General features: G+C 38.4%; 1 protein-coding gene and 1 long non-coding RNA gene across 2 annotated transcripts in view; one reads left to right on the top strand and one right to left on the bottom strand.

Moving 5' to 3' along the window:
- Window positions 1-24279, top strand: part of LOC106931626 (uncharacterized) — a 33578-nt gene that overhangs the window by 3008 nt on the left and 6291 nt on the right. The window lies entirely within an intron of this gene.
- On the bottom strand, window positions 1746-12307 carry LOC106931624 (alpha-1A adrenergic receptor-like). The gene is made up of 2 exons (XM_015009834.2): window positions 11347-12307; window positions 1746-2224 (listed from the first exon to the last, which is right to left on the bottom strand). The coding sequence occupies exons 1-2, from the start codon at window positions 12263-12265 to the stop codon at window positions 1746-1748; spliced, it is 1398 nt and encodes a 465-aa protein (XP_014865320.2). The 5' UTR covers window positions 12266-12307.

The raw sequence follows: 24279 nt of genomic DNA, 5'->3' as shown, positions 1-24279 counted from the left end.
TAATTAATTCAGTGTGGGTAGAGTGAAATTAAAGCACAGAGTTTCCACTTTAGGCTCATGTTCAACTCTCAAAAGGACATTTTGAAAATGTTTTCAACATTCAAACCCAATTCTCAAGCTAGCAAGCCTCGAGCGTTTAGGAATCTTGGTTTATTTGCTGCTCTCGCGCAAAATGTGTGAGGATTTAACATATGGGAGTGAAGGATGGAGACGTCGGTTGCTCATTGGTGTTTTTTACAAACAATCCAAACTAACACTAATGATGAATTCACACCATTGTGTTTTGTAATTTCTAATTCTAGTTTCTACAAAGTTTGGTTCGTTTGGGGAAGTGAACGCGAAATCGAACTCTGGTCCACCTATAAACTTTGGTCTTAGTTCGGTTAAAGTGAATTCTGTTGTGGTTCAAATGCGTGTGTGAACACTAAGTGGACTGGAGACCGTTCCAAAATCAGGAAGTGAACTACAGCGCATTGCATTCTTGGTAAGCACAACTAAAACAAACAAATGTGTGATTCTAGCGCTAGCGGTAGAAATGTGTTGTGGTCTTTTACCAAAGACAAAACAAAAATCCTGCGACTGCTTTTTTTCTGTTTACGTGTTGTGAAGTTGCGCTCAGTGTCTTCTCTTGAGTTTTTCATGTCGTTTCCTTCAGTGGTTCTTTGTGCAGCACCCCCACAGGCGAGGAGGGGAACAGCTTTTTTAATTAGTTTGGATTGTTGGACACAGTGCAGTGTGAATAACAACCACAGCAGCTGGAAATGTAACAAATGTTGCAATTCTGGTCCCAGTCGAGCTAAAACTGCTGGATTATCAGGTGTGAAAACACCCTATAACTTCTCTGGCTTCTTTCCTGACCTGCCTGATCTGTTCGTTGGTCTTCATGCGATTTGTTGAATATGGTGCGTCATTGGGGCCAAAATTAAGACTATTGCGGAGGCAGCAGTGGCTACTTCCTTGTTGTGAAAGTTTATATCCTAAATAAACCCATAAACTGATCTGATTATAGACTGGAGCCAGTAATAAGCAAATGAGAAGGAGGTAATCACTTAAGTTAGCTTTGCAGAGGCTAACGACTAGCATACATACCAGTTACCATTGTTTATCATTATTCAGATCAGTAATTGGCTTTAGACTCGATATAATCTCCTGTGACGAGAAAATAGCCACCTTTGGGTGGACAATAGTCTTAATTTTGGCGCTAAAGTTCACTAAAGTTCTCTCTCAAACCTCTGACGGTGTCAAAGCACAGCTGGGTTTATATTTCATGGTGTTCTGTCACATGAAATCCCCAAAACCAAACGTGTTTGGGTTTGTGGCGATAGCTTGACAAATGAGTGTGAAAACAAGGCACCGAACGTTTCTGTTGTGACATTGTCGTTTGAAATGCTTCAGTCCGACACCACCTTCCTTCGTAGAAATTATCCCTACAGTCGTTCCCTTTGGTGCAAACTGCAGAATGTTTAGATCAATCACGTCCTGTTGGTTGCTTTGCAGTTTCTTTTTTAGCAGATTGCTTGCATCTGTTTTAATCCTTGGCAAGCACACGAGGAAATGGCGTCTATCTTTGTGTTCAGGCTTGGCTCAGTCCAACAGCAGAACCGGTCCAGAAGTTTCCTGCTGAGCATGCATGTTTTTCTTTCTGCAGTCATTTTTATCTCACGTTTGACAACAGAGTTGTAGATAATTGTTCCTCCAAGGAGGCTGAATAACAAGACTGAATGTCCCGAACTCTCAGAAGCCAATTAAACGGCGTCGCCGGAAATGCCAAGAGAGAGGCGTAAGACTTTAGCTGACCCGTTTGTGGATGAGTTCTGAGGTACCGAGGTTCGCCGGGCTGAAAGGCACCAGGCCTTTAACAGACCTTTCCCCTGAACGTGTCCAACCCGATCCGGGTCTTGACCGCCAACAGACGATGATGACGTTGACAGTGTCCTGCAGCAAGCCCATGAAGAAGAAGTGGCGGCGGCGCGGTTTTGGACGGAGCTAACGGATGCGTTGGATGTTGGACCTGGGCTGGAGGAATGAGCGGCGATGTGTCCTTGCTTGGTAACGGGGACAGCGGTTCTTACGCAGCGCCCTCTCAGCATGTTGTGGAAAGCTTTTTTGAACTCCCGGCTGAAGCACGGGTAGATGATGGGGTTGATGCAGCTGTTGAGGTAACCCAGCCAGAAGGTTATCTTGAAGATGGTTTCAGGAGGCTTACAGGATGGGAAGATGGAGCCTGAGGAAAGAGAAGTAAAAAAAAAAACTTAGGTAGAAGTGTAAGGGAGGGTTTGACATCCTGGAGAAAGTTACTGAGCAAGAATTTAATTCTGAATATTTTGTAATTCACAAAGGATTATGGTCCTTTCACACCAAACTCACAACAATCGCTTGATATTTTGCTCTAGACGCTCTTTGGAACGAGCCGTAATTTTCTGTTGCCGGTCTCAGATTCATCAGCTGTTCAATGGTGGATGAAATTGAGAGAGTGGCACCAAAATATTACTAAGTCAATTACTAATTCAGTTGATAAAAAAAATGTAATCAGAATACATTTTAATTTAGAAATGTTGACTATAAACTGGTTGAGCTTCAACAGGAGAGTTCAGCATTGCAATAAGTCGACTCCAGACCTTGTTTTTTGTCAATGTTATTGGTATTTATTTGATAGTAATCCATCAGCAATACTTTAAAAATACAAAATATTACCAAGTAAGACAAGACAAAACTAATGTACAAGTAGCTTTTCATCGAGCTAGTCAGGTTTTAAATTTCCAGGATTCTCAATCAATTGGTGATTTAATTTTAAGATGTAATAAAAAGACTAGCACAGCTCAAACCCATCTGATTGGAGCAACTTACGTTTAGAAAGTCTGGTATTTATCATGTAGACAAAAGAACCTGAAATAAGGGTCAGAAGCTGAAAATATTTACTTTCTTCTGTCTGCATGTTAATCCAAAGCTGGAAAATGCTGAAATGTGGCATTTTTCCAGCCACTTTCAGACAAAATTAATCCTGTTGGGGCTCCCTGCCTACTGCTGGACTCAAAATGCATGTGCACTCATCCAAAACGCTCGAAATATTAACTTTTATAACCGAAATCCGATGAAAACCACTTTGTGCCTTTCCTCATAGATTCACAAATCTGTCCAGTTTCCTGGTCTGTTGATTCTCTTTAAATCGATGCGTCACAGGCGTTTACAGACACTTTGGTGTTCAGAAAATGGAGCTGCCTTGTAAGTAACTCTGCAGCTTCATTGAAAGCTGTCATTAACAGACTTGAAACGGGCTTTTCATCAGCAGAGTTTTGAACATAAATGCGGTTTTTCTGAGAATGTCATAGAAAACGCTGAGGCAGTGATAGTCTGAGAGCAGCTTCATGAGCTGTGAAGGTCTGTCTCCATTGAAATGCATGACTCTCCTTATATGACTGGCTGCTTTGGGAGTCAGCGGTGACTCTGGTATTGCAGTCCATTAAACCTCCTGCGTGTTATCTATAATAGTTTTCTCTTAGATGAGAGCAATAGGTGGGTTATTCCATTTCATCTCGCAGAGGAAGCCCATTGTACCATTTTGTTTGCTCTATTTGCTTGCTTGTAATTGAATTTCTTTGTCTCCTTTCAGCGACGTAATAGACCGAGTTGGGTCAAGACACAGGAGTCAAAAAAAGATGGCCTCCCTGTTGTCATGCTCACAGCGAATTAATTAAAGCGTCAAGGTTCATGCCTCAACAAAAGCGGCTACTAAAGCGCTAATTTATGTTACAGCTTTGCATTTTAAAGAGTTAATCTTTCCTTGGACCTTAAACGAAGGTTGGCTTTGTTCTTTGTGGCATTGATTCAAGGTTCCTCTGGGATTTTGGTTGGTATCGACTTGGCAACATGATGCATTTGCTGTACTACAATTTGTTTGTTCCTCCACATCCTGGCTAAAATTGCTCCACTGGACTTAATGATTTAGAGCAGTCTTTCTCAAACTGTGGTCCGCTGGCACCCCCTAGTGGTGTGCGAGGTACTGCAGTGGGTTCACTCTACTGACTCAGTATACTTCATTATGCCTGGATAGAATATTATATTTTTTCTACTTAAGTAAAAATTGACATACTCTTTGGTTTCTTTAGCCTGGTCTATAAGTAGATAGTTCTGACGTATTTGGCGATCCTCTCAAATTATAAATGTTATCTTATTTAATAAATATTTTTTATATACTTTTATGTATTTTTTTTTTTTTTTTGAACTTTTTATTTTCAATAACTGTTTTACATCAACATATACACACAATAGACATACAGAGAATACCAACTCAAGTGATGAGAGTACATAATAGTGATGAATAATACAAACTAAATTTGAAAAGTACACGAACTAAAAAAAAAAAAAAAAAAAAAAAAAATAGAGGTGTCAAGGTTACATTATGTATTTAGTTATAGGTCTCCATCTTGTTTCAAAGGTCCCCATCTTAAGTTGTAGTCTTGATGTTATTTTTTCCATTATATAGACTTTTTTAATCCTATCTCGCCACTGTGCAATATTGGGAGGTTGTGGCCTTAACCAACTGCATGTTATGCACTTTTTTGCAATCAGAAGCAGAACTCTGATCAGGTATTTATTATCTTTGTTGATCATGTCAGAGGGTATTATTCCTAGAATATAGACGGATATATCCATATCTAATTGAATGCCCAAAATACTCTTTATATCTGTTTGGACATTTTTCCAAAACTCGACCATCTTCGGGCAATCCCAAAATATATGAGTAAAATCCCCCACATTTCCACAATTTCTCCAACAGAGCTGGGATGTTTTACAGTATTTAGATGTGATGATTGGAGAGTTAAAGAAACGCATCTTAACCTTCCAATCAAACTCCCTCCATGTCGGACTGTTAGTTAGTTTGTGTCCAGAGCTAAATGTTTCTTCCCAATCCTCATCTGCTATTATTATATTAGCCTCCAATTCCCATTTCTCCTTAATTTCTTTATTGTTAACATTGGATTCATATTGCAGGCTTTTGTATATTTTTGAGATGAGTCCTTTTTTTGATTCACCTTTTGCTGTTGATAATAGGATTTCTTCCGTTTTAGTCATGTCTGCCGAGAGTTTCTGCCAGTCACTATGATTCTGGATATAATGTCTAAGTTGTAGAAATCTATAAAAATCAGTTTTTTGTAGATTAAATTCCTTTTGAATTTGTTCAAAAGATTTCATTGTTGGCCCTTTAAAGAGCTGTGCTATAAATACCAGTCCTCCTTTTGTCCATCTCTCAAACCCTGTATCCATAGAAGCTGGGATAAAATCTGGAATCTTGGCTATTTTTAAAATTTTTGATATAGAGTCAGGAAAATTAAATCTCTTTTTTATTCTTGACCAAATATTAATTGTTTCCTTAACCCAATGGTTTTTAATTTTGAGATTTCTTTGGATCATCTTTGTTGTAAAGGGCAGTGTATCTAGGGACAGGTTTGGGCAGGCTCTCTGCTCCATATCTACCCATATTGCCTCATGATCCTTTGCCAACCATAGAGCTATGGCTCTCAAATGAGCAGCCCAATAATAGTTTTTTAAATCAGGCAAACCCAATCCTCCCTTACTCTTTGAGGACTGAAGTGTTTTAAGTTTAATTCTTACTTTTTTATTTTGCCATACAAACCTTGATATTCTTTTATCCATCTCTTTGAAAAAGGAGTTGGGAATGGAAACTGGGAGTGATTGGAATACAAACAATAGTCTTGGTAAGATATTCATTCTGATTGTTTCCACTCTCCCCCCGAGGGTTAGTGGTAGGATCTCCCATCTTTCCAGGTCTTTTATAATTTCCTTCTTCAGCTTCTCATAATTTGCTTTGAATAATTGTGAAGTTTGAGGTGTAATAATTATACCCAAGTATCTAAATCCTTTATTGGTCCATTTGAACTTTACTTTTTCTTTTAGCTGCTTTGGGCATTCACCTGATAACATCATTGCTACCGACTTACTTTCATTAATCTTATATCCAGAAATATTCCCATACTCTTTAAGGTATTCTAGTAGAGCTGGCACTGATTGGAGTGGTTCTGTTAAGAATACTAATAGATCATCGGCAAACAATGATATTTTATGTTCCACCCCTCCTTCATCTTTTATTCCCTGAATTTGTTTATTCTGTCTTATTGCTTCTGCCATTGGTTCAATATTAACCGCAAATAGTAGAGGACTCAGGCAGTCCCCCTGTCTGACTCCTTTCTTAAGATCAAAAAATTCTGAACAATATCCATTAATTCGAATTCGGGATTTTGGATTTTTATAAATTATTTTCACCCATTCAACAAATTGTTGTGAAAATCCAAATCTTAGTAATGTCTGGTATAGAAAACTCAATTTTACCCTGTCAAAAGCCTTTTGGGCATCCAAACCAATCAAGAGGGAGGGTTGTAATTTATATTTTGTATACGACATCACGTTTAGTGTCCTTCTAATGTTGTTTGCTCCCTGCCTGCCTGGAATAAATCCCGTTTGGTCTGGGTTGATCAATTTCGCTATATGTTTTTGCATTCTTTCTGCCATTATACTTGTTAGTATTTTCAAGTCATTGCATAATAAACTCACGGGTCTATATCCTTCGCACATAGTTGGGTCTTTACCCTCTTTATAGATTACAGATATAATGGCTTCAGACCATGTTTTAGGGGGGTCACCTGTCCTTAGTGCATAGTTAAACACCCTACATAATACTGGCGTTAGTTCTTCTTTAAATGTTTTGTAGAACTCCCCTGGCAGTCCGTCTGTCCCCGGGGATTTATTGTTTTTGAGTTTTTTAATAACATTCAGAATTTCCTGTGGAGTTACAGGTCGGGTCATTTCTATCGACTCTTCTTCTGATAAAGTTGGGAGATTAATTTTTTTGAGAAAAGAGGATGTTTCATCATCCTGAGTATCTCTGTCTGAGTCATCATATAGTTTCTTATAGTAGTCTGCAAATGCTTCAGCTATTTCTTTGGGTTGTGTTTTAGTCTGCATAGTTGATGGGTGTTTTATTTTGGGGACGTGCCTATTTACTTGAGCTTTCCTAAGTTGAAATGCCAAGAGGCGACTCGCCCTGTTGCCCATCTCGTAATATCTTTGATTTGTAAAGCGTAGAGAACCTTCTGCTTTAACAGTTAGTATCTCCCCTAGCTTATCTTTTGCATTTTTAAGCTCTCCCATTATGTTTTTATTCCCTAGTTTGTGCTCCCTTTCCAATTCTTTGATCTTATTTTCCAACTCCTTTTGTTCTTTCATTCTGGCTTTTTTCATTCTGGATGATATTTCTATTATTTTCCCTCTTATCACTGCTTTCCCTCCTTCCCATAGTATTGTTGGTGAAACTTCCCCATTATCATTTATTTCAAAGTATTCCATAAGTGACTCCTTGATCTCTTTGACCATATTTTCATTAGACATGATTGAAACATTCATTCTCCAATATCTGAAACAGGATTCCTTATTTATATTTAAAGTTAGCCTTATAGGTGCATGGTCACTTATAGTTATATTTTCTATGTTACATTTTGATACCTTATGTATATGTGGCTGAGATATGTATAGATAATCTATTCGAGAGTAGCTTTTGTGTGGGTTTGAGTAAAAAGTGTAGTCTCTTTTTTGGGGGTTGGCATTTCTCCAAACATCAACAAGACCAAGCTCTTTAGTAATATTATTCAGCATTCTAGATTTTGTTGTCGGTGGCCCGTAATCAGAAGGGTATCTATCTAGAATATTATTTTGAACTGTATTAAAGTCTCCTCTCATCAATATCATTCCATTTGCATCATTAGTCATTATATCGACTATTTCTTTCAAGAAACTGTCCTTCTCCTCATTTGGAAAGTATACATTTATTACTGAAATTGTCATATCACCGATTCGTCCTACTATCATTACATATCTTCCTTCTTTATCCTTGATCTCTTTCTTAACTTCAAATAATATCCCTTTTTTGATTAAAATTGCTACCCCCCTCCTTTTACCAAATGTAGCATAAAATGCCTGACCAACCCACTCCCTTTTCAGCTTTTTGTGTTCATTCTCAGTTAGGTGTGTCTCCTGTAATAAAGCTATTGAGCACTGTAGATTTTTTAATTGAGTCAGAATCTTCTTCCGTTTAATAGGGTGGTTCAGACCATGAACATTGTAAGATACTATATTTAGCCCATTCATATTACAACCATATCTGGAGCTGCATTGTACCTGACACCTCTTTGACAAAAAAATAAATAAATAAATACTACACAGGACACAACCTTAACCGAACATGAAGAACGGAAACATAATGTAAACACACTTATTGGGACAAGAACTCCCAAACAATAACTGGAACATGGACAAACGTCTTCCAAGAGTCTCAACATCAGAGAGCTGTGGCCTTCTCTCCGATGAACAAGCACTTTGTGCATCAACAACTTTCTAGTAGTTGTCTAAAGCCCTAAAGACTAACACTCCTCAATCTTACTCTCTAGTGGACACGATTATCTTGTAATCTAGTACGTCGTTTTATAACTAGCGTTTTTTTTTTTTTTTGTTGTTGTTTTCTTTAGTTTTCTTTTGTTTTGTTTTTTTGTTTGTTTGTTTGTTTGTTTACTAAAATGAGTATCACACTCCTTTCTTTGCAAATTATGACAGTTACTCTCTTTATATAAACTTATATATCTACTTACATATGTTAACCATTGTCACAATGCCGCTACAGATGATTTCTCACTCCAGGAGTGCCCTCAGATCCGCCTCTGTGATTTCGGACTGTCCCTTCTTTCCCCCGTGTCTGGTCCCTTTTGCCGTCTGCGCCATCACGTGGTGGATTCTCTCCATTCTGTCCTCCTTCACCTTGATGCCCATCTCCTTCAGCACAGGCGCCGCTTCTTCCACTGTGCTGAATATCTTTGTTCCCGTGTCCAGAAACACTTTGAGTTGGGCCGGATAGGGGGACTGCGCCTTCACATTCCTCTCCTTCAGCTGTTTGATGACTTCTCTCGCCTGCTTCCTTTTCTTCTGGACCTCCGTTGTGTAGTCTTGGTTGAAATAAATAATCCGACCTTCATAGCAAATCTTCTGACTCCAGGCCTGCTTTATCACTTGTTCCTTTATTTTATAGTCCAAGAAGCGTACAATGATCGCTCTCGGGGGGGCCGTACTGTCCTTTGGCTTATTCACCAGCGGTGAGCTCTTTCAATACACAAGTCCCTCCCGGCTGCGATTTGAATCTGAGATTTAATAAATTGTGTTATGAAGCTGACGGTGTCGTTTTTCTCTGCTCCCTCGGGAATGCCATGGATTCTTATGTTATTGCGCCTCATCCTCGACTCCAAGTCATTGCACTTCTCTGATAATTTAGTCGTTTCCCGAAGCAGAAATGTCGCCACCCGCTCCATCCGCGTCGTCTTGTCTTCGTTATTTCCCAATCTCTCCTCCATATCAATTACCTTCTGTTCCAGGGACGTTGTCCTAACCATGAGCTCCCCAATGCTCGTTTCGAGCCTCGCTAGTGCTCTCTTATTGTCTGATACCGCTTCCGCGTGTTCTTTCCGCAGCCCTCGTAGCTCGAGAAGTATGGCCGAGTCACGGTCCTCGTTCGGCGGATCTGAGTATTCCACTTCATGGCTCTGTGCTTTCGCCATTCCGGTACTCTTTTCTTTTGCGCTTTTCTCTTCCGTATTCTTTCCTTTCTTAACCATATTTTCCATGGGTGTTCTATATAACTTTAAGAGCGAGTTTTCTTTATGTTCTATCGTTTTTACCTTGTTTAAACGCTAGTTTTAATCGTGTCCAACAGAGCAGTCTTTTCTCCTGCCTTCTACAACATGGCGCCACCCGGAAGTCACTTTTATGTATTTTAATCCAATTTTTTTTCCGTCTAAAACTGTTAAGTTTAACAGTTTTGCCACAAAAGCAAAAAACAAAAAAGTTCTTTATGTCTCTCTAACTTTTCCTGTTTGTGGAAATTCATCAATAAACATCTTGAAAAACTTTTCCAGACTTAAAGTGAATTTTTTTAAGTTTATTCTGTATATGCCAACATAAGATTAGGGGCATTGAATAATAGTAGCGCTCAATTTGCGTGAATCCATCCAGGCCAAACAAAGACATTGGTGACATATCCATTTTCTCCTGCATAAATCATCTGACATAATAACTTGTTTTCTTGGCAGGCGCATCAAACCCGAGCCTCGCTTGGAAAAGCAGAGCTTAATTGCTCCCTCTGGTTGAATCGCTCAAATCTGCTGCAGCTGCAAACAAATTGCACAGTGACGGCAATTTACTACAGATACTCACTTCTGAAAAGGTTGAAACTGTGGTTCTGCAGTTTCTCTGCGGCTCTTTTACTTTTGCTTTTAATAAACACTCAGACATGTTATGTTGGCACCCCTGAACTCTCCTCACAACATGAGGCATAGCTATCTCATGGTCGCAGCAAAAAAAAAAAAAAAAACACTTAAAAGAAGAAACTGAAGCTCTACTTGGGTAGAAATTTCAGTTATATGTGTTTTAGAATGTGTAGTTGTGAATATGTGAACCAAAATGTCAGAAAACGTAATCTTAGTGCATCCATAGGTCAGATTTATCTCCCCTTGCAGAGTGACTTCACCCCATCCCTCAGCTGGAGGGCAAAAAGTTGCTGGCTAACGATGATTAGCATTGGTTTTAGCTGTTAAGTTGACAATATAATGCGCTAAATCTGAAATGTACGCATTTAAGAAAAGCTGCTTTGCTACTAATTGTTAAAACTATGACAACACTGTGTTGGTGGGACTATAATAATTACATCAAAAATCAAACATTTATAAAACTCCTTGCAAGCTCAGTTGCAAGGCGTTTTATAACTTAAAAAGTTTTAAAAGTTGCGTATTCGCTTTGTAATGTCTTGTGTTCTGGTGTGAAGAAACCATGTAGAAACAAATTGTAATTTTAATGAAAATTATTAAACTACAAAAGACGAGCGATATCTGTAGCTTTACAGTACGAATAACCACGTCTGTAGGTGACAGGAGAATAGAATATCGTACATTATCATCACAAGGTTTGATGACACCGGCTAAGCCAGGTGGTTGGGGCGATCATCCAGCGGCCCGCCGTGTTTTTGAGTTAAAAAATGTTTACAGTTGACAGGAAATTTGGAGATATGACTTGATAATTCTGTGTTATTGGAAGATGAACATCTGAACACCAACTATAAAGTTTTAAAAATGCAAACATTTTTTAAAAACTTAAATAAATAAGCAATGCTAAACCTGGTGGGGGCACAAATAAAGCCTGGTGACCCGCCAGGCTTATAATACACTGGGGGAAACCCTCTATCATGAATGTCACGCAAAAATGAGCAATGAAAAAAGTCATTTTGTAGATACCTACCAATTGGTAAAACCAGGAAAAAGGGGAGCCAGCACAGGATGAAGCAGCCGACCACAATGCCCAGTGTCCTGGCCGCCTTTTCTTCCCCTGAGAACCTCAACAGCTTCGGCAGAGGAAACGACGGACGCTTGTGCGTCCCCGCCTCCTCGCCGTCTTCGTGTTTACCCGCCTGAGCCGTCGCGTTTCCCCTGTGCATCCTCAGCGTGACTCCTCCCATCTCCACCTCCTCTCCCTTCGTGCTCTCCCTGATGCTTTTGGTTTCTCGTCTCGCCACGGTGTAGACTTGGCAGTACATGGCCAGGATGATGGCTAGCGGTATGTAGAAAGACCCCAACGCGGAAAACAAGGCGTATCCAGGTTCCTGCGTGATTCGGCACTCTGTTTCGTCTTCCGGGTCGGGCTCCTTCCAGCCGAACAGCGGGCCCACCGATATTGCGGCGGAGACTCCCCAGAGGGCTGCCACCGCCGTCAGGCCGCGCCGTCCGGTGGCGATCGCCGGGTAGCGCAGGGGGTAGCTCACCGCCAGGTAGCGGTCGATGGAAATCACGCAGAGGCTGAGGATGGAGGCGGTGCAGCAGAGGACGTCCAGGGCGGCCCAGACGTTGCAGAAGGAGCGTCCGAACACCCACCGGCCCAGCGCCTCCGAGGCGGCCGAGAACGGCAGCACGGCCGAACTCAACAAGAGGTCCGCCGCCGCCAGGTTGGCGATGAAATAATGCGTCACGGATCGCCACTGGTGATGGAGCAGCACGGACAGGATGACCAGGATGTTACCAAGGACGCCGAACAACAGAAACACCACCAGCACCGCCGCCAACGCCACCGCCTTCGCCACATGCACCTCGGACTGGGCGGACGAGCTGCAGTTGGGGCAGAAGTCATCTGGCGAGAAAACACTTGTGTTCTCAGTGGGAACCATTATGGTCGCGCTCCAACAGAGGACAAAAGCTTCCCCAGCTGCACAAACCGCTCTGCCGCTTCATTTGCAGATGCACCGTTGACTCTTGCCAACAACCCATAGATCATGAGGTTCGGGTTCCTTTGGCTGAACGTCAAGTTTGGTCACAGTCGGTCTGGAAATGCTCAAAAAGCAGCCACTGGTCAGGATATCTGTAGAAGAAGGAAAAATATTCGTACTAGTGACATTTACCAGTAAACAAAGCGAAGAGATGCTGTTTCTCTGTGGGTGGAGAAGCCAAATGACAAAACACATTAAACGCAAATGGCAAAACAAAGCTCATTACATCTGAGACGTGGTTAAAAGGTATACATAACAATCTTCTCCCTTCATTAGATCTGCAGCAGAGATCAGAGTAATGAAGTAGAGAAAACACACAATTATCCAGAAGTATCGGAGCCTGTTGTCTTTCTGCCTCTGCAAACGAAATCAAAGTAAAGACACCCAGATGGAGTCGAAGGAAAGACTGAAACAAACGGAAAGAATATGTGATCTAAGAGTCTATCAGTAGAGAGCTGCACCCCTAAGGCCTGGATCCAGGAGTTATTTAGGCCCACTAAACTGCTCCACTTTTGGAAATTTTCTAAATTTTAAAGGAAAAATGTTTGCCTTTGAGCTCAAAAATTCAAGTTTCTTCTCTACAAAGTTTTATGTTTTTTACAAACCAATTTTCAACTTTTCAAAATCAAAAATTTCCAAATTTTTTCTTCCAAAATTTCTTATATTTATCTGAAATGGTGGATTTTTTTTACTTTCTGAATCTGGAAATTTTGTTCTTTTCTGTAAAGTTTCCAAGATTAATTTAATCAGTTATCAAATTTTCAAACTCTGAAACTACCAAATTATTTCTAGAAAATGTCTGAGTTTTTTTTAAATTTTTTTTTACATCAATTTTGGATTCCTTGAGCTCAGAAATTTTCAATTCAAATTTTTTTTAGCAAAATTTCTGAGATTAATCACACAAAAAAATTCAGTTTTTTTGGCTGAAATTTTCGACTTTTTGAATTTGGAAATTTTGTTCTTTTGTATCAAATTTCTCAGATAAAACTTTCTGAGGTTTTTTTTTTTTTGGTAAATTTTGACTTCAAGCTCAGACATTTTCAAAAGAAAAATTCTATAAAATTTCTGAGATTAATTTTAAAATTTCTGGGCTCCTTCTCATCAGATTTTGACTTTTCCAGCTCAGATATTTTTGTCCTTTTCTATAAAATTTCTGAGATTAATATAAAGAATGTCAGTTTTTCAAGCCGACCTCTAAGGCTTGGATACAAGGAGCAATTCGGATCCACTAAACTACTCCCAGTTTCCCAGTTTCTTTAATTCCTTCACATTCAAGTTAAAAATAATAGTAATTTTGTTTTTGGACCAAAGTACCTCCTATCTGAACCGTAGGTCCGGTTCAGTTTGGCCATGTTGAAGCTCTGAACTAACGCTCAGCTTCATCACTTTGAATTAAAATAAGATGTAAACACAAAGACACCAGAGTGGAAATGATGATCTCCAGGGAGCAACAGCAAAATCATTCGCAGCATTATGAGAAACCCAACCAAGCATGCAGCGAGGCGATAAATGAAAGCCATATAATTATGTTTTTAAGGGCAAACAGTCCACCAAGCGCCAGCGACAGCTCTGCTGAAGGTCTGTCTTTCTGTGTCTGAGTGCCTGTGTCTGTGTGTGTGTGTGTGTCTGTGTGTCTGTGTGTGTGTGTGTGTGTCTGTGTGTGTGTGTGTTGGGCTTTATGTCATTCGTCGGATGACAGGCGGACAATTGAACCGTGAGGAGTGCGCTACACAAGCCCCCTGCGAGCGCTTCAGGTGCCGATAGTCTCACTCCGTACCTTTCAGAGTGAGAAATGTCACCGGCAGAGATAAGCTGCGGCAGAATGAAAAAGCATTTTAAAAAAAGTCATTGTGGCATGTCTGTGCAGAATCAAAGACTTGTTGTGCTGCACGTCCTGTTGTGAGGCGGAACCACACACTCCCCATCACTGGATGCTGCGATTTCAGGAGCCTGAGGCGGAGCAGAAATGAAAGAGGTGAACTGCTTGGAATGAACTGTGACTCTGAGTACAGTTATAATGAGATTTCTTAGTGTGAGGAGGCAGGGCTGTAAAAACAACAGGTTATGCTCTATGCAACACATGTGGGTGCTGCCCTACAGGGGCGCCAAACAATGGTGGAGAGATTATTCACAGTGACAATTTTTAACACCTGTTTAGCATGTGTAAGTAAAGTATTAAGGCTGTTGTAGATAAAAGTAGGTTTCTGCCAAAAAACTCTGAAATTTAGAAATTTTACTAGATTAGTTTTTTTTTTAGTAAAAACTTCAAAATTTCTCAGTTTGAAAAGCTGAAAATTGAGAAAGAACTCAGAGACCTTGAGATTAAAAGTAATCTGGAAATTTCCTGTTAGAAAAACTTGAATATTTGTAAGAAAAAAAAAACTACTGGAACCAGTGGGATTAATTTTAGAAAATTTCTAGAAAATTTCAGAAAAATTTCAGCATTCAAATTTTTCACTTTTCGAGCTCAGAAATTTAATTTTGTCTACAAAAAATGATTTTTGTACTAAAGTAAAGATTAGTCTCAAAATTTCTGAGTTTTTTTTAGAACATGTTTCTTTCCAAGCTCAGAAGTTTCCAAATTGCTTTTTAGAAGAATTTTTTTCTTCTCTCAAGCCCAGAAATTTTAAAATTTTCTCAAAAATTTCTGAGTTTTTTCCAGAAAATATTTTATTTAAAGCCCAGAAATTTCCAAATTATTTTCTACAAAATTTCTGAGGTTAATCTTAAAATTTTTGACTTTTCAAACTTGGAAATTTCCAAGTTCTTTTCTAGAAAATGTCTGAGATGGACCTCAAGTTTTTTGGTAGAAGTTTACTCCATTTTTTCTTTTTTTTGCTATCTGTGTTGTTGAGGTGCTGCGCTAATGTGGGCACCAAAACAATGGTGTAAATATTATTTCTCGTCAGCATTTCCTATATTTAGCAGCTTTTTGCGAGTGTAAATGATGATTCATAAGAGAGGAACCTCAGAAAGTACAAAGTTGCGCACCTGTGTGGAGTTTTCTGTCTGAGTGTGGGAGTGTTGTTGTGTTAGAGGGAAATGAGGGTCAACCAGGAAATAAATGAGCGCCGAGCAGAGGAAAGGAAAAGCAGCATCAGTGATGCTTCACTCCTCTGCAGCAACACGCGGTTTGCTCTGTGGTTTGGAGGCGATTGATGGGTGGCGCAGTAAGTCAGCGGCAGGCGACATGTTTATGTCGGGAGGTCGTCTGGGTGACAATCGGTAGATTTTATTTGCATGGGCTTTGATAAATAGACGTATTGTTGCAGCCACATATATAAAAACCCCATAACATTACGACCACTGACAGGTGAAGCCATTTATGCTGCTGCTGTTTGTTGCAGGGTGATAATGTGGTTCACACCTGAATGTTTCTGCAGAGTATTCACCTCCTTACAAAATATCGGTTCTATTGATCGAGTAGAAACTGCTTCTGATTGGCTCTGTTTTTGAAATTAACTTCATATCAACAAGAAAGTGTTTTAAAATTGTATTCAGGCTTAAAAAATGCTGTTTTCTGGCTGGAGTTGTTTCATATTTTCTAGAAAATTTTTGACTTTTCAAGCTAAGAAATTTCCAAATTGTTTTGTAGAATTTTTTTAGATCAGTTGCAAAATTTGTAGTTTTTTTTTTTACTTTTCGTGTTCAGAAAATTCTACATTGTTTTCTAGAAAATTTCTGAAAATGATTACAAAGTTTCCTAGTTTTTTCTAGCAAATCTTTCACTTTTCAAGCTCAGAAATTTCCGAATTGTTTTCTAGAAATTTTATTTAGATTAATTGCAAAATATCTGTGTTCTTTTCTAGAATTTTTTTTTTACTTTTTAAGCTGAGAAATTGTGACTTTTTTTCTATAATTTTTTTTGGATCAATTGCAAAATTTGCGCAAATTTGGCTGCATCGTTGCTGATACTTTCAGTCTGGAAGGGTTTGAATTGTATGCCATTTCAGATAAAATAGCTAAAAAATTTGCTAAAATAAAATAAATTGGAGAAAAACAGGTGAGAATGGCCGCCATCTTTTTAAGTTAATGGGTGGAGTTTCTCCTCCTCCTCCCTGCATTTCCTGCTATCTGCTTTGTGAATCTGATGCAGAAATGAATCAATTAGCATGAGCAATGGAGCTGCACAACATTGAGGAGATTAAACGGCTTCATTAATTCCCGGCTCAGCACGGCGGCTGGTCGTGATGCAGCCAAACTCTCCAGTTCATGTTTCATTCATGTATGGTGAGATTGTTGCAGGGCAGCAGGCGGAGAGCAGCACACAGATGAAATGATGATGGGTTATAATGTGTGAAATGACCTTTCAGGGTGGTCATCGCCTCCCTGCCCTCCCAACCTTCATCGCTTCACTGGAAGCAGAATCACACCGCCTTCCTCTTCATTCTTTCTCTTCAATTTGTGCTGCAAAAACGCGACAATAATGGAGATGTTACAATGATGCCTCTCAGGAAAACGGCATTTTCTCTGCTGGTAGCTGAAACTGAACCCCTGCTCTTGTCCTCCAGAGATAAGATTTGATCAAAAGCCAGCAGCCAGCGGTATAATTTACATGTGAAATGTAAAGGCGGTTCTGCTCTTGTTGCTGCATTAGAGGATGTAATGGACTAAAGCTTCGTCCTTGGGAACCATCATGGAGAAAACGCTGTTCAGTTTGAAACAGGCAGGGCTGTTAGTCGGACTAATGTGGCTTGAAAAAGCCGAGGGAGCGTCGTCATCACACATGGTATGGACGTACTGTACTGACGTACATGTCTTTTAAAGAGAGGAATCATTTGAATTCCTCTCAGACCGCAACCCAACTTCCTCCATTATTATTATTGTTGTTATTCCTGAGAATCATTTGAATTCCTCTCTCAGACCGCAACCCAACTTCTCCATTATTATTATTATTATTCCCGAGAAGTTTTCCTCTAAACGTCATAGAAGTATTCATATTTTGTTAATTTATAATAACTAATATTTCCTGGTCTGTCGCTTTAATTCTTTCATGCATGTTTGAGAATTTTTTTCATCTCCATGGCAACCATGGAGATGATATGCTCTTCCTCAGAGCATATCAGCTCCTTCAGACTAGTCAGCAGCAATTAGCAAACCACTGGTGCTTTCTGTTTCAGCAGGAATATTTTTCTGGGAGATTATCCTCTAAATGTTGCATGGGCTCTGGTAGAAATATTCATATTTTGTTAATTTCGTAGCAAAAAATCGATTTTCTTTTTTGTGCCATTGTGCATTTTAGGTGATAATTGAACAGAACCGTAGAAAATATTGGGATCTCTTGATAAAGACCTGACCCATCTTTAAACATCTCCACAACTTCAATCCTGAGTCAATGTACAAGACTCCAACAAGGAAGGAGGCTAATTCAGATAAAAACAGACACTTTAGTGGGACTTCAGCCACTATTTTAATAGATTTTAATGGGTTTTTAGAGCATAAGGTTGAGGGAACAAGTTTTTGTCTTCAGAGAAATAAAACTTCTGAAAGTTGGACATGCATTTGTGTTCACTCCAAGTAAAAGTAAAAAGTAGAGTAACAGTTCAAATTGTCAATCATTTAATATTTAAAAATTACATAATCTGTATAAAGTTAAGTGGAAATGTTGGTATTTTAAGGACAAAAATGACAATAATTCATATAATAAACGAGAAATAACAAAATCAAGCAAAATAAATGTTTCCAAATCAGTTTCTTTCTATAAAAAACATCAGAAACTTTAACCAAAACTACAGCTCTGTGTGTCTGGTGAATTTTGGTTAAAACATGTTTGATTTTCATTCAGTTGGTAGAAAATCCAGAAATCTTACTCAAGTAAGAGAAGAAATACTCGGTAAATAAAAGACTAGTCAAGTACCGAGTAACTGAACGAATCATGTAATATTTAAAAATCACATCATCAGACGGACCAAAATGTAAAGTGGAAATTGTTTGGTTTTTAAGGACCAAAATGACAATAATTTATAAAAGTAACAAAAAATAAAGATAATTTTTCCAAATCAGTTTCTTTCAATTAAAAACTTTAAGAAAAGCTGCAGGTATGTGTTTATCTAGTGAATTTATGTTTGTTTTTCATTCAGTGGGAAGAAAATCCAGAAATTTTACTCAAGTAAAAGCAAAAAGCACATTTTAAAAAGCCCAAGAAACGTTAGTCAAGTAAATATAACGGAGTAAATGTAACTAGTTACTACCCAACTCTGGTCATGACTTATCAAATAAGTAAAAGACAAACATATTTCTGTAAAACTTTCACGCTGCAGCTCAATAAAAACTCATTTAGATTCGTCGGCGCGTCTCCAAACTCTGTGATGCTAACAGTTGTTGAGTCGTCTGCAGAGCGAAAAGCACTGGAGTGATGAATTACATCAGAAGAAGTCCATTTCCTAAAACGTTGGCCATTCTCCTCAGGGATGAGTCACTGTTTGAAATTCATAATTCAATGCCTGAGCGACATCCGTGATCACGCTGCACTGATGCATCTGCGGGAATCCACCGCTAAATTTAAATTAGCACTTTGTTCTAGGGATTTTTAATTTTCATTTCCAACTCCTAAATCAACCTACCTGTTCTTTTTTTTTAAGGTTTACATTTTCATAATGTTTAATCATTCCAAATTAAAAGCAAAAATATTTATAAACTGCAAGCTGCACTGATTGGTAGTTTAGTGCAGGAAGGAAGCTGCAGGATGAAAGGAGAAAAACAAAGTCTTACCTTTCTTTTAATTTTTTTTGAGTGCGAGAGGAGAATTGAGCTAATTTTCTCCGAGGGCAGCCATTCGTCACCGAGGCAGCCAGAGAAAACCGGGAGAGCGCAGTGGAGGAAGTGATTTCTTCCTTCCTGCAGTCGGTCCTGCTGCCGCCTCTGATGGAAAATACAACCAGAGTGGACCTCCAACCTGATCCGCTGAGGCTCCGCCTCCCACCAGCGCGCTCAGACGCTCTGAGGTGTGAGGCGCTGCCTGCGTCCTCACACACCAACAGCCAAACTACCTCCTCTGGAGCGCTGCATGTTTGAGCTGGATCTGGTAATTACGGTTCCTATAATGAGGCTAATACAGATAAAAAACGTCTTGTTTGATACTAAATAGTAGCAAAACATTACAACCAATTAAAAGCCTGAATAAGCTCATAAAGTGCCTCACATCTCATTGGATTATTATCTTTTTCCATAGTAATGACTAGTTTGTTTGTATAATTAAATTGCTTCACTATCATCAGAGATCATCAAAGATATCTACACTGCTAGAATTTCTTGCCTTTTTGTGATTAATCTGTTTTTCATTCTTTTTTATTGCTCCTACAATAAAGAAAACAAAGTTTAAGATAATACTTGCCAAACTTGGTAAAAATGTGCAAGTTGTTATCATTCTATGGAGGACTGATGGTGCCAAAACAGGTGGTAAAAATAGAAATAATAAATGGCTTTCTATAATAATTAATGTGGCAAATATTTCATCCGAAAAATTAAAACTAATAACTTTCTCAACTTAGAGCATGGATCTTGATGTTGATCCCATCTCCATGTCTCTGTCGGAGGGCCAAAAGCTGCTGGCTGACGATGGCTAGCTTTGGTTTTAGCTCTTAAGTTGTCAATACAATGTGCTAAATCTTAAATGTATGCATGATATATTCAAGGAAAAGGGATGCATTGCTTTGCTTCTAATTATCAACACAATGACAACTAGATAACAAGGTCAGGAAAAAGAAGTAGTTCAGTTATGCTAGCTTGACTATGACAATCTTATATGTAGATGTGCAGTGGAATTCTGTGTGTTTCGGTTCAGTTAGAAAGTTTAAAAATAGGTCGACCTAAAAACCTACTCTGGCAGATCAGTAGATCAGGTGTTTAAATGAGCTAATCAACCACCGCAGTGTTAGCTTAGCTAATAGCAGTGGTAGCTAATCTATCACAGTAATCACTTATTAATAATCTAAGATTAAACACCAAGCCTCAAAGCATAAAACTGTAACGGACTGAATGTTCTGTTCTCTTTTTGTGGGAAATGTTTGAGTGTTTCTTGGTGTTGAATCCTGAAACACGAAGTGGCGTTGTTGTCGGTTGCTATGGCAACGAGTAGCTTAGCCAACACGGAGCGTGAGAAAAACAGTGGTTTTGAGCTGTTTAACGGTTTTTCTACTTTATTTTCCCCTTTGCTGTGGCGCTCTGCACTAAATCAATAATACCTACACCTCCAGGTTTCATTTAGCTAACAGTCGTGCTCTGCAGCATGTAAATTACATAATAAAGAAATCTAAATAAATAGACAAAGGAGAAAAAAGGAGGGGACAATGTAGAAGAAATATTAGAGAATTGATCAATTTATGGTATGAAAAAATGCTCCAACAAATGTCCATTCATTTCTTTTTTTAGCTTCTTTCATGTTGTTATGACTTTGTGACGATATTTAATATCATGAATACTGATATTCCTGGTAGTCACGTTTTGTCACATTTAGTCAGGAATATGAGCAACGGTGTGAAAAAAATCTGATTTTAGCAAAACACAAATCTGCTGTGTGAACGTTCCTGACTTTATTTCTCTGATTCAAATGTCTGGTGTTACACTTGGGATTGGGAATTTCTTGAATCATAAAACTATATTTATATAATCCACTACATCTATAATTCCCACAATACGTTGTGAATAGATGGTTCAGTATTTTCTCCATCTTTCAAAAAAGAAAAATACATCTTTTGCGAGATGCTCTTCGCCTTTTAAACGTCAACACCGGCCTTGAAACAGGATGACACATTTGCCTGGAAATCTGCGAAGCTGACAGTTTGTTTTGTGCAACGCTGCGTGGGTCGGCGGTTTAGGAGAAACTTGAATTTGCGTCTGAAGCGTTCGCCTCCGCGCTAATGTCAAGACTAAGAACCTGACCCTGGCGGCTGTGTTTCTATGAAAGCCTGGATCAAAAACAAGGTTTGAAAAGGAGAAATTCACAAATAAAGCCGGAAACAGGAGCTGCAGAGGCTAAATTAAAGAATCCAGCAACTGAATTAGGTGCAAGGCAGAGAAGTGAACTTTACGTTGAAGCAGCAGTAGATGGTTTTAAGTTTATAGGGGTGAGTGGAAAAGCAGACAGAGAAGGTAAAACAAAATAAACATCTTTTCTCGCTGAGATGATTAAACTGAAGCTGAATCTCGATTAAATGAAATGTTTGCTGCATCATCTGTCGATTGTTTTCTCAGCACCTCCTGCTGGGTTTTATGATCTCTGCCAGATGAACATTTAATGTGTGTCAACATTTAAAATTCTCCTTTATTTGACAAGATCCACAAACATTCAGGTACCAGTTTGCAGGTCCTGGTCTGTGAAAAACCTTCGTTCAACGCAGCCGTTTCCACGGACGTATAAAACACGGAGATGAGACGAATTAACTAATTCTGAGAGATAAAAATATCCATTTAGAGAGAGAGCGCCGTTTATTACGATACGCAGTCAGTCCATCTGCAGAGGGCCATGTGGAAAAGCACCTGCAATTTTTATTTGTTTCAGTGTTTCTTTAAATACATCACCAGATTGAGTTGGAGTAAAAGTAGCACGACTTTAACATATTTTTACTCAAGTAATAGTAAAACAGTATTTTGGTCAAATTATTAATCAATCAATACTTAAAAATTGCATCATCAGTCGGACCAACATATAAAATTAAGTGGAAATTTTGGTATTTTAAGAACAAAATCAACAATAATTCATATAAGTAACAAAAAAATAAAAATTTGTTTCCAAATCAGTTTCTTTGAATAAAAAACTCATGAAACTTTAACAAAAGTCTGCTGAGTTTTTGGTTAAAACATTTTCATTCAGTGGGTAGATAAATAATAATAAATAGTTATTATTTGAAGCTAATAGCATCTGAAGTCCGATCTGTTCAGTGCGTTGTTGGTTCTTCTCAGACAACAAAGAACAGTTCTCAGTAACTGAGTCGATTCCTACCTGTTCAAAGGAATCCAGTCGCTAGAGAACGACACATCAACACTCAGTATAATCCCATTAGGGGATTCCACATGGTTGTGTTCTTGGCCCACTCGTATTTTCTCTATGAATACGTTGCATTTTATTATTTACATCCAGAAATTTTGCTCATTTCGCTCAAAAGCGATTCTTTTACTTATGGTAGAACAATTCTGCTAGCAAAACGAAACCCGGAGACGTAGCTGTTATTAATTTAAATATGACTCAGAAAAACCGTTGGAAGAAAAACACAAAATCACTCATTCTTATTTTTTTCTCACTCTGTGTCGGCTTTGCTACACACAAACCCCATTGCCATAGCAACTGACTGACAACAGCTCCACTAGTGCATCAGGATTCAACACCAAGAAACACACAAACATTTCCTGCACAAAGAACATTCAGCCCATTACAGTTTTATTTTTTCAGGCTTGTTCTTTATTTTGTGATTATTAATAACTAATTGCTGTGGTGGATTAGCTAGCGCTGCTATTAGCTAAGCTAACACAGCGGTGGTTGATTAGCTAATCTAAACACCGGACCCACTGACGATCTGTCAGATTTGGTGTGTTTAGGTCGCATTTTTCCTTCTTTTTCTTTTACTGAACCGAAACACCAAATTCCACAGCACCTCTACATGTTAAGTTGTCATAGTCAAGCTAGCATAGCTGACCTGCTTACCTCTTCCTTGCCATTTTTTATGAAAACTTATTTCCTGAACTTGTTATCTTAGTTGTCAAAGTGTTGTTGTCCTTTTTTCTTTTATAAATCATGCGGACAATTAAAGTTTTGCGGATTATGTTGACAATTTGACAACTAAAATCAAGGGTAGTCATCGTCAGTGAGCAATTTTTTTGCAACAAAGCCCTACAATTTCAGTGTTTTCCGTATTGTTAGCTTAATAAAATAATTGTATTAATTCAAATATTAAAAAATATTTTTAAGAAATATGACTGGCAATTATGCTATTAGGCTAAAGATATATGGAGATGACAGTCATATGCTTCAGCATGAAAGGCATTCGAATATTGGTACTATATTTTGACAGATTAAACGTAAAACTCTGTCAACTTGTTCCAACTCAGAAATGTGCTTTTTACTACTTTTGAGAAAACATTTTCAACATTCTTAATGAGAAATCATCAACAAATAGTCTTGGTAGTTACTTTTAGATATTTAGGATTATTTAAGGTTTCAACAAAATGTATGGTTTAAAATCTTTTAAAATTAAAACTAATACAATAAACTTTATCATCATCAGTTGTACACATGCTAACTTTCTTCTGCTAGTGCAGATCCTTTGTTTTCTCACTCGACATTTTCAGCTGCAGCCAAATCTAAACGAGTCTACCTGCACACTCCCCCCGTCCAAAACGGAAAGCAGTCTGTGTAAAATTCAATCTTACTTGTCATCCCTTTTGATTTGGGACCAAGGAAATTGCAATTGCAAGCTTCGCTCGGCTGACATTTTGACAAATGATGGTTCCAAGAGTAATAACTGGAAACGGGAAACAAAGCTTTTGGGTTTTCTTCAACTGGGTGCTGTATCAACCACGGCAAAAGAAATTACTGTTGCCTATGCAGAGAGTTGGGTAGTAACTAGTTACATTTACTCAGTTACATTACTTTACTAACTTTAAAAAAAAATATGGAAAAAGAATTATATTTGAGAGTTTTGGGGCTTTTTTCACCTATAGAAATAGTTTTGTTGGGTTCTTAGAGTTGGTTATATTTACTTTTTTTATTATTATTTACTTTTTGAGTATTTCTTTTTTACCATGCTGTATTTTCTTCTATTACTTGAGTAACTTTATTATAAAGTATTTCTACTCTTACTTGAGTAAAATTTCTGGATTTTCTACCCACTGAATGAAAAACAAACATGCTTTAATCAAAAACTCTCCAGACACACACACAACACATCTACAGCTTCTGTTAAAGTTTTTTTTGTTTGTTT

This window comes from Poecilia mexicana, unplaced genomic scaffold, assembly GCF_051168715.1.
Source record: "Poecilia mexicana isolate PSO_F unplaced genomic scaffold, ASM5116871v1 scaffold_12, whole genome shotgun sequence".
Taxonomy (NCBI): Eukaryota; Metazoa; Chordata; class Actinopteri; order Cyprinodontiformes; family Poeciliidae; genus Poecilia; species Poecilia mexicana.
This window is presented reverse-complemented; position numbering and strand designations above follow the sequence as displayed.